The sequence below is a fragment of the Gobio gobio genome (assembly GCF_949357685.1).
Source record: "Gobio gobio genome assembly, chromosome: 18".
Lineage (NCBI taxonomy): Eukaryota > Metazoa > Chordata > Actinopteri > Cypriniformes > Gobionidae > Gobio > Gobio gobio.
Genome location: NC_137111.1, coordinates 13,002,001 through 13,015,746, shown reverse-complemented (window position 1 = coordinate 13,015,746; position 13,746 = coordinate 13,002,001). Strand labels below are relative to the sequence as shown.

The following is a 13,746-nucleotide window of genomic DNA, read 5'->3' as shown; positions in this document are numbered from 1 at the left end:
TTGCTCTTCTTAGCTTTCTGAAGGTGCTGCTGGGATTTGTGAGATGGGCTGTAGTTGACATTCTATTTTTCTGCACTCTCACTGTCCCAGCTCCATGTGGCGGACATCTAACAGCTCCCATGGGAGTCTTACTGTCCCCTGGCTGGCCCGGATACTACAAAGACTCCCTTAACTGTGAATGGGTGATTGAAGCCAGAAAGGATCATGCCATCAAGATATCTTTTGACAGGTATTGATTTGTTTTTGGGAATTCAGAGCACGTGAAACCCCCAGACACCCACCCCCCTCCCATTTCTGGAAACCTTGGCTGCAGTCTCTTCAGTGCAGTTTTCTCGCTCCTACAATTTCGTTTGTTAACCTTCCAGTTTAATCTCCCTCATTAGAGTAATTCTGCTAAAGACCTAGGTCATAAGCGGACATTCTGCTCATGTTTTTTTTTTTTTTCCTTCAATTTTCTGTGCAGGTTTCAGACGGAGGTTAATTATGACACTCTAGAAATTCGGGACGGGCCCTCCAATTCGTCGCCTCTGATTGGCGAGTACCACGGCACTCAAGCCCCTCACTTCCTCATCAGCACCAGCAATTACATGTACCTGCTCTTTACCACGGACAACAGCCGCTCCAGCGAAGGCTTCCAGATCCGCTTTGAGAGTGAGTCAGCACCTGCAGTGATTTATATGGATATTGGGTTTTCATGCTCCACAGTGGGCGGTTCTGCAATATTGTGCAAATTTTGCCTGGACACGCTTTCTGGTGCATGTAATGTAATTGGAAGAGTTTCTCAAGGGTTACAATTAGATTATAGGTCTTTAGTTGCCTAAAAAATATTTTGAGAAAAATATTGTGTGTGTGATAGCATCACATGACAAATATCAACATCCAGAGGCAGTACACAACTTTAAGAGAGGTGAGGAACCCCTGTGAATAATTTGTTTTCTTTTTGAATATGGTTGGTGGTGGTGTGTTCATAAACTGTGCTTCAGAGTGCGATTAAAGTTTAATGTCCCGCTGACTCAAGGACTGTTTGTTGTTAGCGCAGGCTCAACAGATAACCCAACCATTATTGTTAAAAGCATGTTTTAATGCTCTTGTAGTTATTTTCAACTGGTTAACAGGGATTAGGTCAGAACAAGCTGAAATCCGATTTGACATCTTGACATCTGACACCTGCAGGGATATATATAAAGTGGGTAAATTGTAAACCTCAGTGGGCATCATGGCGTTATCAGAAAACAGATAAACAGGGACGTGCACAGGCGGGTTGCTCAGGTTGCCCAGGCAACTGCCCATATGCCCTTCTCGACTCACGTTGCCCTTCCGAGGTGGACAAAAATAAATACAAAAATCGTACAATGGATGCAGAATTTCACGTAGGCATAAAAAAATACAAAAAATACAAAACAAAAAAATCACAAACTTTCATTCACTTCCATATTCGGGCACCCGTCCGAAAGTGAAAGTCAGTAGGGGGGAAGGGCACACTCTGTTTACGTGGCTGCAGCGCTGCACGCGACCGGCACCTGAGCACTAGGAGCATAGTTGCCAGGGTCGCGGTTTTCCCGCACAATTGGGCTATTTTTAAAAAAGGAGTCGCGGGAAAGGTTACGGAGCTGCGGGTTGCGTTTTTTTGGGCTACTTTTATAATCTACCGCGGCCGCAACAAAAATTGCAGGCAAAGAAATATGAAAATGGAACCGTTTATTAGTTTGTATTGATCCCCCGGGAATGAAAACTTGGCAACAACCGCTGCTGCTCGTGTGCATTTGACGTAACATCATCACACGAGTTATGGTTGTAGTAGAAGCATCGGTTCGGTTGTCTGTGGAAGAACAAGCAGCAACTATAAATTGTCAGGTAAATGGAGAAAAACCATCACTGCAAATGCTTTCTCTCTTTACTGCTGAAATCTATTCAGAAAGGTGGGGAAGAGAGCACAAATGTCTAAAAGAAAACAGCCCTAAGATTGTATATAGTTCTGTTATATATATACACACACACAAATACACTATACCAGTCAAAAGTTTGGAAACTGTACTATTTTAATTGTTTTTAAAGAAGTCTCTTCTGCTCACCAAGGCTGCATTTATGTTATTAAAAATACAAAATAAGCTGTAATATTGTGAAATATTACTTAAATGTTAAGTAACTGTTTTCTATTTGAGTATATTTTAAAATGTAATTTATTCCTGTGATCAATTTAAATTGAATAAAGATAAATTTATGATTAATTCAAAGAAATTAATACATTTATTCAGCAAGAATGCATTAAATTGACCAAGTATAGACATTTATAATGTTGCAAAAGCTTTATATTTCAGATAAATGCTGTTCTTTTTAACTTTCTTTTTATTAAATAATCCTGAAAAAAGGTGCACCACTGTTTTCAACATTGATAATAATCAGAACTGTTTCTTGAGATATATTATATAATTGCATATATTGCATATTAGAATGATTTCTGAAGGATCATGTCAATCACGAAAAAAAAGTTAGCCTATTTTAAATTGTAAAAATATTTCACAATAGTACTGTTTTTGCTGTATTTTGGTTCAAATAAACGTAGCCTTGGTGAGCAGAAGAGACTTCTTTCAAAAACAATCAGAATAGTACAGTTAAAAATGTTCAGTTATATATATATATATATATATATATATATATATATATATATATATATATATATATATATATATATATATATACATATACAATATATATATACACGCGGTTGTCGGGTGAGACAACTTAACGTTGTCAGAAAGGTATAACAAACGGACGATCATCATCATCATGTTTAATGAAATGAATTAAAATCGTTATAAATCCAGGATGAGTTTGCCACGTTTAGCCTAAATTATCAGACAGATAGCTTGCAGACAAGCAGCCTAGGCTACCTTTTTTTTGGTAGGCATTAGGCAAACTAAGCTACATGTCTGCTGATAGTTAGTTTCTCACATTTCGTTTTAGCAAGAAGAATGAATGATGGAAGTAATGCATCACATTAATTATTTTATTCAAAATGGTTAAATGCCTAAATCCTATCACTATTTTGGGTATTGTTTGAAGTGCCCTTTTTTTTTTAGGTCAGAGCAACTGCCCCTCAAAATTCCTGTGCACGTCCCTGCAGATAAACCTCCACTTACATAAAAGATTTTGAATACTTTGTCAAAATTATAGTTAAGTGTTATAATCTGACATAGCAAAGAACATTTAAATGTATCTTTAATCTTAAAACTGTTAAAAGACAAGCTCACAGATTTTCAACCAGCTTTGTATTGTTGCAATGTCTGCAGTATATGTAATTGAACAATGTGTATGTAATGATAATGTTTCAGAAATGAGAAAGAGGAGGATCCAAAATAAGAGAAAATCCAGGCAATAGGTGGAACAGAGAAAATCCAAATCAGAGTAATCCAAACAAGGGCTGAACTGAACTGAAAATGACTCACAAAATACATCCACATTGGAGAACACCAGACAAAGAACATGACAAACACTGGGGTATTTATACATAAGTGGGTGACGAGGGACATGTGTAGGCTATGGTAACATACAATGGTAGCTATGGAAAGAAAATAGAGTGGTGCAGGTATGACATCACTTTAAAGGCCAAAACGCGGAAGCGAGTTTGCATTTTAACAATTCGGTTCCCTCGAACCAAGTCAATGGGGTTTTAGTTAAATGGCTGAAATAAAGTCTGTGGATAACACAAGTGCAAGACACTTTCACATTTTATTCTACGACATAAAATACATCAGTATTACCCCATTTGTGATTTTGTTTAAGCTGTTACGTGTCTTGAAAAAGGCGGTTGCTATCAAGTGGCTGAAATGGGACTACAGGGGCTGTCAGGGGTTTTTAACGTCATCACACTGAAAAGGTAAACTCAGTCCTCTTTTACAGCCTTATGATGCTCATAATTGTGCTCTGATAAACTAGTATAACGCAAACGATCTGGGAAAATGTTTTGAGATAAAAGTTGAAAGAGTTGTCAGAAGCTTAAGTGATGAATTTGTGGGACCGTGGTGTAGTCCGTTTATTTTAGCTTTTTTACTTCTGGCGACTGCATTTAGGCTTCAAATTGTATAAAAGTTGTGTTCATCTATGAAAATTATCTTGATGGACAAAACGTGCAAGTATCATAAACTTTTGTTGATCACAGAGCTTGTTTTTGCGATAATCCGAAAGCTAATGTGAACTGAACATCCTATTGGGTTTTAATCGAGGGAACCAGTGTGATGCTAACTGCCGGTTCTCCTACAAAGTGAAAAAAAAATAAAAACTGGAACTGAACACAGGAGTGAACACAGAGACAAGTGGGAACAGAGAATACACTTCAACATAAAAGTCCATACAAAACACTTCATGTTACCAGCACCATGATCTTCCAGTTTATTTGTCAGCTAAAGTCCTCACAATGCATCATCTGGTGGAATTGTTTTGTTTCTAGCTTCTTCCCTTCAACACCTTTTTATTGCAAATACAGCCTGTCTTATTAAAAGCCCATCCATTGGTAAAATATCCCTTTAATGACTGTTTTACAAATAGTCATATGATCATATGTGGTCAATGTCCGTTCACATTAGTAACATAGTAATTCATTTATGTGAATTTACATGGGAGTGGAAATAAAATCACATAATAAAATTTAATAAAATCACCTGGAAACGTCTCGGGTTATGACTATAACCCTTGTTCCCCGAGAAGGGAACGAGACACTGCGTCATCGAGTGACAACACTCTGGGAACGCCCTCAGCGTTACGCATCTGAAGCATGAATGAAATCAAGCCAATCTGATTGGTGGTGCGTCGTGACGTAGTAGATGACGGCATACCCGGAAGATACAAAAAGGAAGCTGATGCAAACACACACTAGCTCTTTTGCGATGAAGCAAGCGCTTTAGCCGTGATAGGTGTGGCGACGAGACGCAGTGTCTCGTTCCCTTCTCGGGGAACAAGGGTTATAGTCATAACCCGAGACGTTCCCCTTCGAGGGAACTCGCACTGCGTCGTCGAGTGACAACACTCTGGGAACGTTAATACCCACTAGGCCACACCAAGTCACCCCACATCCCAGTGTGAAGCTGGGTACCCAGGCACACTTAGGACGCAAGAACTCGAGCACCAGGCGTCACAGGGAGGTGCAGACTGTAGAATCTTATGAAGGTGTGCGGGGTGGCCCACCCGGCCGCCTCGCATACTTCTTGAAGCGAGACGCCAGAAAGGAGGGCCACTGAGGAAGCCATGCTCCTGGTGGAATGGGCCCTCACGGCCATGGGTGAAGGCAAATTGCGCACCCTATATGCCGTGGCTATAGCCTGGACGATCCAGTTACTGATCGTCTGAGTTGACGCAGGCAGCCCCTTCTTGGGTGAGCCAAAGCACACCAACAACTGGTCTGACCTTCTCCAATGGGAAGACTTCTCTAGATAAATACTCAGAGCTCTGATCGGGCAGAGCAGATGAAGTCTCCCCTCTTCCGCCGTCAGGTGGGGAGGGGGATGGAAAGCCTGAAGAACCAGGGACCGGGCTCCCTGAGATGGAACCTTGGGAATGTAACCCGGTCTAGGGTGAAGAATGGCCCTTTCTCTGCCGGGGGCAAACTCCAGGCAGGTTGGCGTGACCGCCAAGGCCTGGAGATCTCCCACTCTCCTCAGAGAGGTAATGGCGAGTAGGAAGGCCACCTTCAAGGTCAGGTTCTTAGGCTCAGCCAGCTCCAGTGGCTCGAAGGGGGCCTCAGCCAACCCTTCCAGAACCACCGCCAGGTCCCAGGTTGGGACTCTGGAGCGAGCTACCGGCCTCATCCTCCGAGCCCCACGGAGGAACTGTACAACCAGGTGGTGCTTCCCCAAAGGTCCATCACCTAGAGGTGCGTGGAAAGCCCCAAGGGCAGCCACGTACACCTTTAGGGTGGACGGGGTAAGACCAGCGGAGAAGCGATCTTGGAGGAACTCCAGCACTGAAGCCACTGGGCAGTTAACTGGATCCACCTCACGCTCTCTACACCAAGTGGAAAATACATTCCACTTGAGGCTGTACAGTCTCCTGGTAGAAGGAGCCCTGGAGCTGAGTAAGGTCTCGACTACCTCTGCTGACAGGCCCGCCTCTAGGTACTGAGCCCCCTCAGGGGCCAGACCCAGAGGCTCCACAACTCTGGCCGGGGGTGATGTATTGTGCCCCCTGCCTGAGAGAGCAGATCCCTCCTCAGAGGAACCTGCCATGGAAGGCCGTCTAGCAGAGCTATGATATCCGAGAACCATACTCGAGTGGGCCACCAGGGTGCTACTAAGAGCAGGCTGATGCCCTCCCGGCGGACCCGCTCCAGAACTCCCGGGAGCAGAGCAATCGGGGGAAATGCGTACAGACGCAGCCTCGGCCACGTCTGCATCATGGCATCCAGCCGTAACTGAGCTGGATGCCTGAGAGAAAACCACAGTGGACAGTGGGACGTCTCTCGAGACGCGAAAAGGTCCACTTCCACTGGGCCGAATCTCTCGCACATGGCCTCCACCACCTCTGGGTGGAGTCGCCACTCCCCGGGCCTCGACAGGATGTCTGCTCCCTGATTTTGGTCCCCGGAAATGTATATCGCCCTGAGGGACGATAACTTCCCCTGGGACCACAGGAGGATTTGATGCGCCAGTCTGCATAGAGGGCGCGACCTCAAACCCCCCTGGTGATTCAGATACGCGACAACCGAAGTGTTGTCTGAGCGTATCAGGACATGGTGGTCTCGGAGGTCCGGGTAAAAGCTCCTCAGAGCCTCGTAAACCGCCAGCTTCTCCAGGCAGTTGATGTGCCATGAAGAATGCCGGGTCTCCCACAGACCTCTCGCAAACCGGCCTTCCATGACCGCGCCCCAAACAGTGAGAGAAGCATCTGTTGAAACGGCTTTCCGGCAACATGATGCTCCCAGCACTGGTCATTGGGACAGGAACCAAGGTTTTCGCCATATGACGAGGGAACGAAGGCATTTGCGCGTTACCCTGATCATACGAAACGGATTTCCCCGCGGGGAAAACCCCTTGGCCCTCAGCCACCACTGTAGGGATCTCATGTGCAGCAGGCCAAAAGGTATCACGTTGGACGCTGCTGCCATGAGCCCCAGCAGTCTCTGGAACTGCTTCACAGTGAGGCTGCGGCCTGGCTTCACTCTGGAGACCGACGCCAGTATGGATTCCACGCGCGCGGGGGACATTTGTGCCCGCATCGACGTGGAATCCCATACAACTCCCAGGAACGTAGTCCGCTGGGAGGGCGTCAACTCGCTCTTTTTCGTGTTGAGTCTCAGCCCCAAGCACCTTATGTGGGCTAGAACGACATCTCGATGCCGAACCGCCACATCGCGCGACCTGGCCAGAATGAGCCAGTCGTCGATGTAATTTAGTATACGGATGCCCTGGAGTCTCAGTGGAGCCAGTGCTGAATCCATACACTTGGTGAAGGTGCTCTCTCTCCTTCATCCCCGACAGGTTTAACCAGAGATGTCTCTCCACACAAACCATGCCCGCCATGGAGCGGCCGATGGAACGGGCCGTCTCCTTGGCAATGCGGAGAGACAAATCGGTGGCCTTCCTTAATTCGAGGACATTGTCCGGAGACGGGCCCTCGCCCTCATCGAGCTCCCTGAGGAGGTCGGCCTGGTAGGCCTGCAACACCGCCATAGTGTGCAGGCAGCTACCAGCCCGCCCAGCCGCCATATATGCCCTACCCACCAGCGCAGATGTATCGCGCGCTGGTTTGGTAGGCAACACCGGGGCCTTCAGGGACGAAGCGGCCTCGGGAGAGAGGTAGCTCGCAAAAGACTCCTCTACCCTTGGCAGCGTCCCATAACCCTGTTCGGCCGCCCCCAGTACGTTACCGTAGTCGAGTACTGGAGGGCTGGTAAGTCTGGCCGAATAGGGTTTGTCCCAAGACCTACACAACTCATTGTGTAGGTCCGGGAAAAAAGGCAGACCCCGGCGTGGAGGTTGAGACCTGCGCCTGAAGAACCGTTCATCCAGCTTACTGGGCGGCTGGATTTCAGGTTCTTCTTGTGGCCAATCGATGTTCAACTTGGCCACAGCGCGGGTCAAAACCTCCACTAGCTCCTCTGGAGCGGGTGTGTGAAGCGATGGCTCAGGCTCCACATCACCCGCCTCGACACTCAGCACATCCGACTCCTCGGAGCCGGATAGCTGCAGCATCGGGTTCTCCGCCCCGCGGGAAGAAGCCGCCTCGCGGGCTTCCTCACGGGGCGGGAGAACATCGGACTCCTCGGACAAGGATAGGGAAAGTGCCTCAGCAGTCCCGTATCCTGTCACGTGGTCCCGTTGCGAGCCCCATGATCTACGGCGCCGCTGTGCCTCAGCAACAGCGGGCCCAGAACCCTGGGGCTCGCGGGCTTGGCCGGCCTCATTGAACACGGCCAGCCGTGAGCGCAACACTTTGAGCGGCAGCTTTTCACATTCGCCACAGGCGGCTCCCTCGAGAGCCGCCCTAGCGTGCTGCACACCCAGGCATTGCACACACAAAAGGTGTGTGTCCGTGCCCGAAAGGAATCGCAGACACGGATGCACACACCTCGTGAACTGTTGCCCACTAGCCATACTTCTGAGATATATTTTGTGACAAACAACACCAAATAGACAGACAAAATGACATATAGCGCTTCGCTGAAGAGCAAAAAGCTAGTGTGTGTTTGCATCAGCTTCCTTTTTGTATCTTCCGGGTATGCCGTCATCTACTACGTCACGACGCACCACCAATCAGATTGGCTTGATTTCATTCATGCTTCAGATGCGTAACGCTGAGGGCGTTCCCAGAGTGTTGTCACTCGACGACGCAGTGCGAGTTCCCTCGAAGGGGAACTACTTATAGACCACACTGTATACAAATGTTTTACAATCTACTGCATCCCTGATGGCTCAAAATTATGCTAGAACTGCTGTAAACTGAAATTATAAGTCATAGCTTAATTGATTGTGGGTGGGCAACCATTTAATTGATAAACCTGTAATGGTTTAATATTTTACAGAATTTATGCAAAAAAAATTAAAATTTTAAATTTAATAATAATTTAGTCTGTCACATCATGGCACAGAAACAGATGTAAATGAACAGAAATTAATATTCTTTGCTAAAAAATTAAATAAATAACTAAAACTGAAAGCACTATTCAAATGGACAAAACAGTTTAAATTATTGTATTTAATGTTTAACAATTGTGATAAAGGTAACATTAAAATAATTAGCTAAATATTTTTTATGTATTTATTTATTTTTTAACCATGTATGATTTATGAAATAATATATACTATATACATAATAATTTCTCCATAACAATTTAGTCCCTGGCCCTTTGAATTTAAAGGAAGGATGACTGAGTGTGTTTTGAAATCAGGTTGACTTGCACTCCCTCATTCTTGCAGTGTTAATTGGGCTGTTAAACACACTCTTTTTTCGAACTTGCCGGATTCATCACAAGTTCTTATTCCAAAACCTCATTTTTATCAAATTTAGCACTGCTTGTTATAAATATAGCACATATCTCTGTGCCTTTTTGTTTTGTGTTATTGCAAATATACAAATAGGTCTGTGTGTAAAATTAAATGTTATCACTTTTTTCCCCATGACCTTAACTGGAAAAATGTTAATACTATCTTTATAAAACCAAATCACTTGACAAATAGTCTCTAGTTGCTCTTTTTATCAGGAATTTAACATTACATTATAATGTAATGTGCTGCAGTAGAGACAGAAAAATGAGAAATGTGGGCAAAAGGGAGCATGAGATGATTCTCAAACGATATTCACGACTCCCAATAAATTACCTCTGACATTATGCCTGATATACAGTATATGAAACTCATTCTTGTCAAAGTGTTCTCATTTTTCAGACTTTTTAGACAGCTATCAGAGGTTTATCATTATTACCGAATGCTTGTGAAATTGACAAGTGGAAAAATTCCTCAAAAAAAGCACTGTCCGAATTGTCTTCATAATGTAATAAAAAGGAATAAAAATGTATTTGTTGAAGGAAGGAAGCCACAGGGGGACTGATATCTGCTTATTTATACTGTATAAAATGTTTCCGACACCATTCTCCTTTCAATTTAGACCTTGGAGTTGAAATGAAATATTTTGTTTTGTTCCTTCCTCACAGGCATCATGATGGAAACAGATTCCTGTTTAGATCCAGGGATTCCGGTGAATGGGAAAAGGCACGGGAACAATTTCGCCATCGGCTCCAGGGTGACGTTCAGCTGCGATCAAGGCTATACTCTGAGCGATGAGGAGCCCATTGTGTGTGAGAGGAACCATCAGTGGAATCATGCACTGCCTAGCTGTGACGGTAGGCCATGTTGCGCTCTGTTGATTCTGGTCATGTACAAGAGGAACAGCTCTGCCCAACCACCTAATGTAAAAATGTCTCAAGATTGGACCCTGGTGTCAGCTTGCACTGTATGATTTGAGGGTGTTCAGTTTCCTTTGGTGGAGACTTTGGAGGCCCTTGACAATCTGGGGCCCGAGGACACTGGTCCAGTCCATAATCTAGCCCTGCTAGGCTGCATTACATTTTTATCTGAGGGGAAAGGGTAAGCCTTCTTAACACTCCTCCGAGATTTGAGTTCATACATTTTTGATTAGAGGAAAGGTGACTGGCGTGCGCTGTTTCATAGATAACCTTAAACAGGAACAAATAATGGAAGTCCTTAGCCAGATACCTACAGGAGTGTGCTCTATAAAGCTGTTTATCTCATTTGTTTCCCGATTGCAGGGATTGAAGTAAACAAAGTGTTTTCCAGTAAGAGCAATCAGGCTGTTGCCTGTCTGTTCCAGAATTCCCAATGTCTGCGTCTTATCAGCTCATTTGCTCTAACAGACTTTGATTCGGCCTAATGGGCTCTCATCAGAGCCTGACCTTCATTACAGACAGGACAGATTTGTTTGTGGGAATGTAAATACACGCTCATGAAAGATTACACATTTCCCTACTGTCAGAATGATGTTTTATTATTAAACGGATAACTCCGACTCAGAATTCTGATTGAATGAAACATATTCAGAGCCAATATAAAATGCAATGCACTATATTAACTCTATAAAGCCTACTGTATCACATTTGATATGCAAATTTACTACATGCCTTCTGTCATCTGATTTACTTTTTAGGCAAGTAAAGGGCCTTTTAGAATATTTCTAAAAACATGCATCTTCAGAATGTGGTACTTCATTGTGGTACTGATTTCCATTACAAGCTATTAGAATTGTATATTTTATCTTGAATATATCTATATAATTTTATTAAAAAAGAGAAGTTCCTACAAGTTTAATAAGTCAGAATTTGTTGTTTGATGAAGAGATATAATGGGCTGTTTACAGACAAAATGATGAGGCTCAAAAATGTGTGTCCTGTCATAACCTGCGCTCTATGATTTATTTTGATAAAAGCAGGACGATGAGCATGGCTCAAGGACATATTAAATATTCTGTTATGGTGTCTGTCTCACAGCTCTCGTGTTTCAAGAAAAAAAAAGAAGCTATTTTTTGACTGTCTCCACTGACAAACGTTCTCTAGTTGGAAAATTGTCTCAGTTGTTACATCTTCTCCTGGAAGTTTTATTATAGTATTTATTTATGGAAGAAGTAGTTTAAATGTTCTGGATATTGTTTTCCAGTTGTGACCCAGATATCTGCATCAACTTCATCTGGACTATTATTTGAGCAATGGACAATTTGCAGCACAAATGGCTCAAATCATCAAATCCAATTTAACTAGACAACACATGCCTCTAATTACTTTGAAATAGCTTGAGTTCTTCTTTTTATTGCATTTTCAGTTTTGTGTGGGGGCTATATCTATGGAAAAACCGGAACAGTTCTTTCGCCTGGTTTTCCAGATTTCTACCCAAACTCGCTGAACTGCACTTGGACGGTAGAAGTGTCTCATGGGAAAGGTAAGACAAAAGAACAGGTTACAGGTACGAACCATTGAAACTGATAACAGTTTGAGGCACATTGATTTTACCCATGAGGTTCCTTTCTGTGCCCTTTGAAATTACCCTTGATAACAAATTTAAGATACCTTTCACATTTCTCTACATTTTATTACTCAGCACCATGTCGGGCAAATGCGATTCTGTTTCGATCGGTATTACGTTCCCTCTGAAGGCTTCTCAGTGGGTTGTGAGGTTGAAACAGAGATTTTGCTTGTGAATGACGGCCCTAATCTCATCTGAAACTCCCCAGGAGTGCAGCTTCTCTTCCACACGTTCCACCTGGAGGACTCCCATGATTACCTGCTCATTACCGAGGACGGCAGCTTCGTTGAGCCAGTGGCCAGGCTCACAGGCTCTGTCCTGCCGCCCTCCATCAAAGCCGGCCTGTTTGGCAACTTCAGCGTCCAGCTACGCTTCGTCTCGGACTTCTCCATGTCATACGAGGGCTTCAATATCACCTTCTCAGGTGGGAGCATCGCTCATTCTGTTCATTTTGGTGTGCTTGAAGGCACTGTTGTCATAGTGCTTACTCTAACCCATGCTTTGCTAAGCAGTCTGGAGGTTTAAGAGTTATTATGACTTTGTACCACAGAGTACAGCCTGGAGCCGTGCGAGGACCCAGGAGTACCTGCATACAGCAGGAGGGTGGGCTTCCAATTCGGGGTTGGTGACTCGCTGGCCTTTTCCTGTTTTGCGGGCTACCGTCTGGAAGGCGAGAGTAAGATCACTTGCTTGGGTGGAGGGCGGAGAGTATGGAGTGCAGCCCTGCCCAGGTGTGTGGGTAGGTGGTCTTATGATTTCTTTTCAGTGTTTATTAAAGTGATAATTAAATTAAATCTCATTGAGACAAATTATTACTATAATAAGAATGAACTTGTGAGTGACATTTAGCCTACACACTTAATTTAGTGAGATTTAAAATATAGCTAACACATGGAGCAGAGTTTTCTTATATATATATATATATATATATATATATATATATATATATATATATATATATATATATATATATATATATATATATATATATAGGCATGTGCCGGTATCAAATTTTCATGTTGCGATTAATTGCTGAAGCTTTTATCACGGTATACGGTATTATCACGATATTGAAATAAGTTGCAAAAAAAGTGTTGTCATACTATGACAGGTTAAATCACTTACTTATAACAAAAGAACCAAACATTTAAATACAATAAAGCAATACACAAAAATGTATAAAGTAAACAAATATTTAAAACAGATTAAAGTGCAAAAGAATTTTAAAGAACAATAGGTATGCTGAAATGTACATTTAACTAAGATTAATACATGCTTTAGAAGTATTTTTCATTGTCAGTTTGTTAATGAAGGAACTAATGTTAAATACTGGAGCCTTGTAAAGTGTGTGATTGAACAACAGTCATATTCAAACAATATCTAGGGCATGTAATTTAGTCCAGATTAAAATATAAAATTCAAGTTTGAAAATGAATAGCCTTAAGTCTTTAAGTATTATGTATTAGGTTATGTGATTACTGGGGAAACGGCTGCATTTCTGCTGTTCCGTCAGCGCCCTCTGCTGTCGAAGAATGAATGTGCACTTCAGCGTGTCTCCTCCTTCCGTCATGTGCGGTCTATTTACATCAGTGCGCATTCCTCTTTGACGTGTTTTTCATTTTAAACGGTTGATGGGTAAAATATTCTTAAAATTCATTCTAAAAATCTGAATAATTCGTAATAAATAATTATTCACGGTATTTTGAAGTGCCCACGATAACAATAT

The 13,746-nt window shown here is 43.2% G+C and overlaps 1 protein-coding gene across 2 annotated transcripts in view; it reads left to right on the top strand.

The window, feature by feature from the left end:
- The window catches only part of LOC307142376 (CUB and sushi domain-containing protein 1), a 787,545-nt gene that overhangs the window by 547,750 nt on the left and 226,049 nt on the right, over positions 1–13,746 (top strand). For both annotated transcript variants that reach the window (XM_079843154.1, XM_079843155.1), the window contains 6 exons: positions 91–229; positions 464–651; positions 10,142–10,330; positions 11,820–11,936; positions 12,229–12,444; positions 12,571–12,759. In XM_079843154.1, coding sequence (XP_079699280.1) covers positions 91–229; positions 464–651; positions 10,142–10,330; positions 11,820–11,936; positions 12,229–12,444; positions 12,571–12,759 — 1,038 coding nt within the window. The remainder of the gene's footprint in view (positions 1–90; positions 230–463; positions 652–10,141; positions 10,331–11,819; positions 11,937–12,228; positions 12,445–12,570; positions 12,760–13,746) is intronic.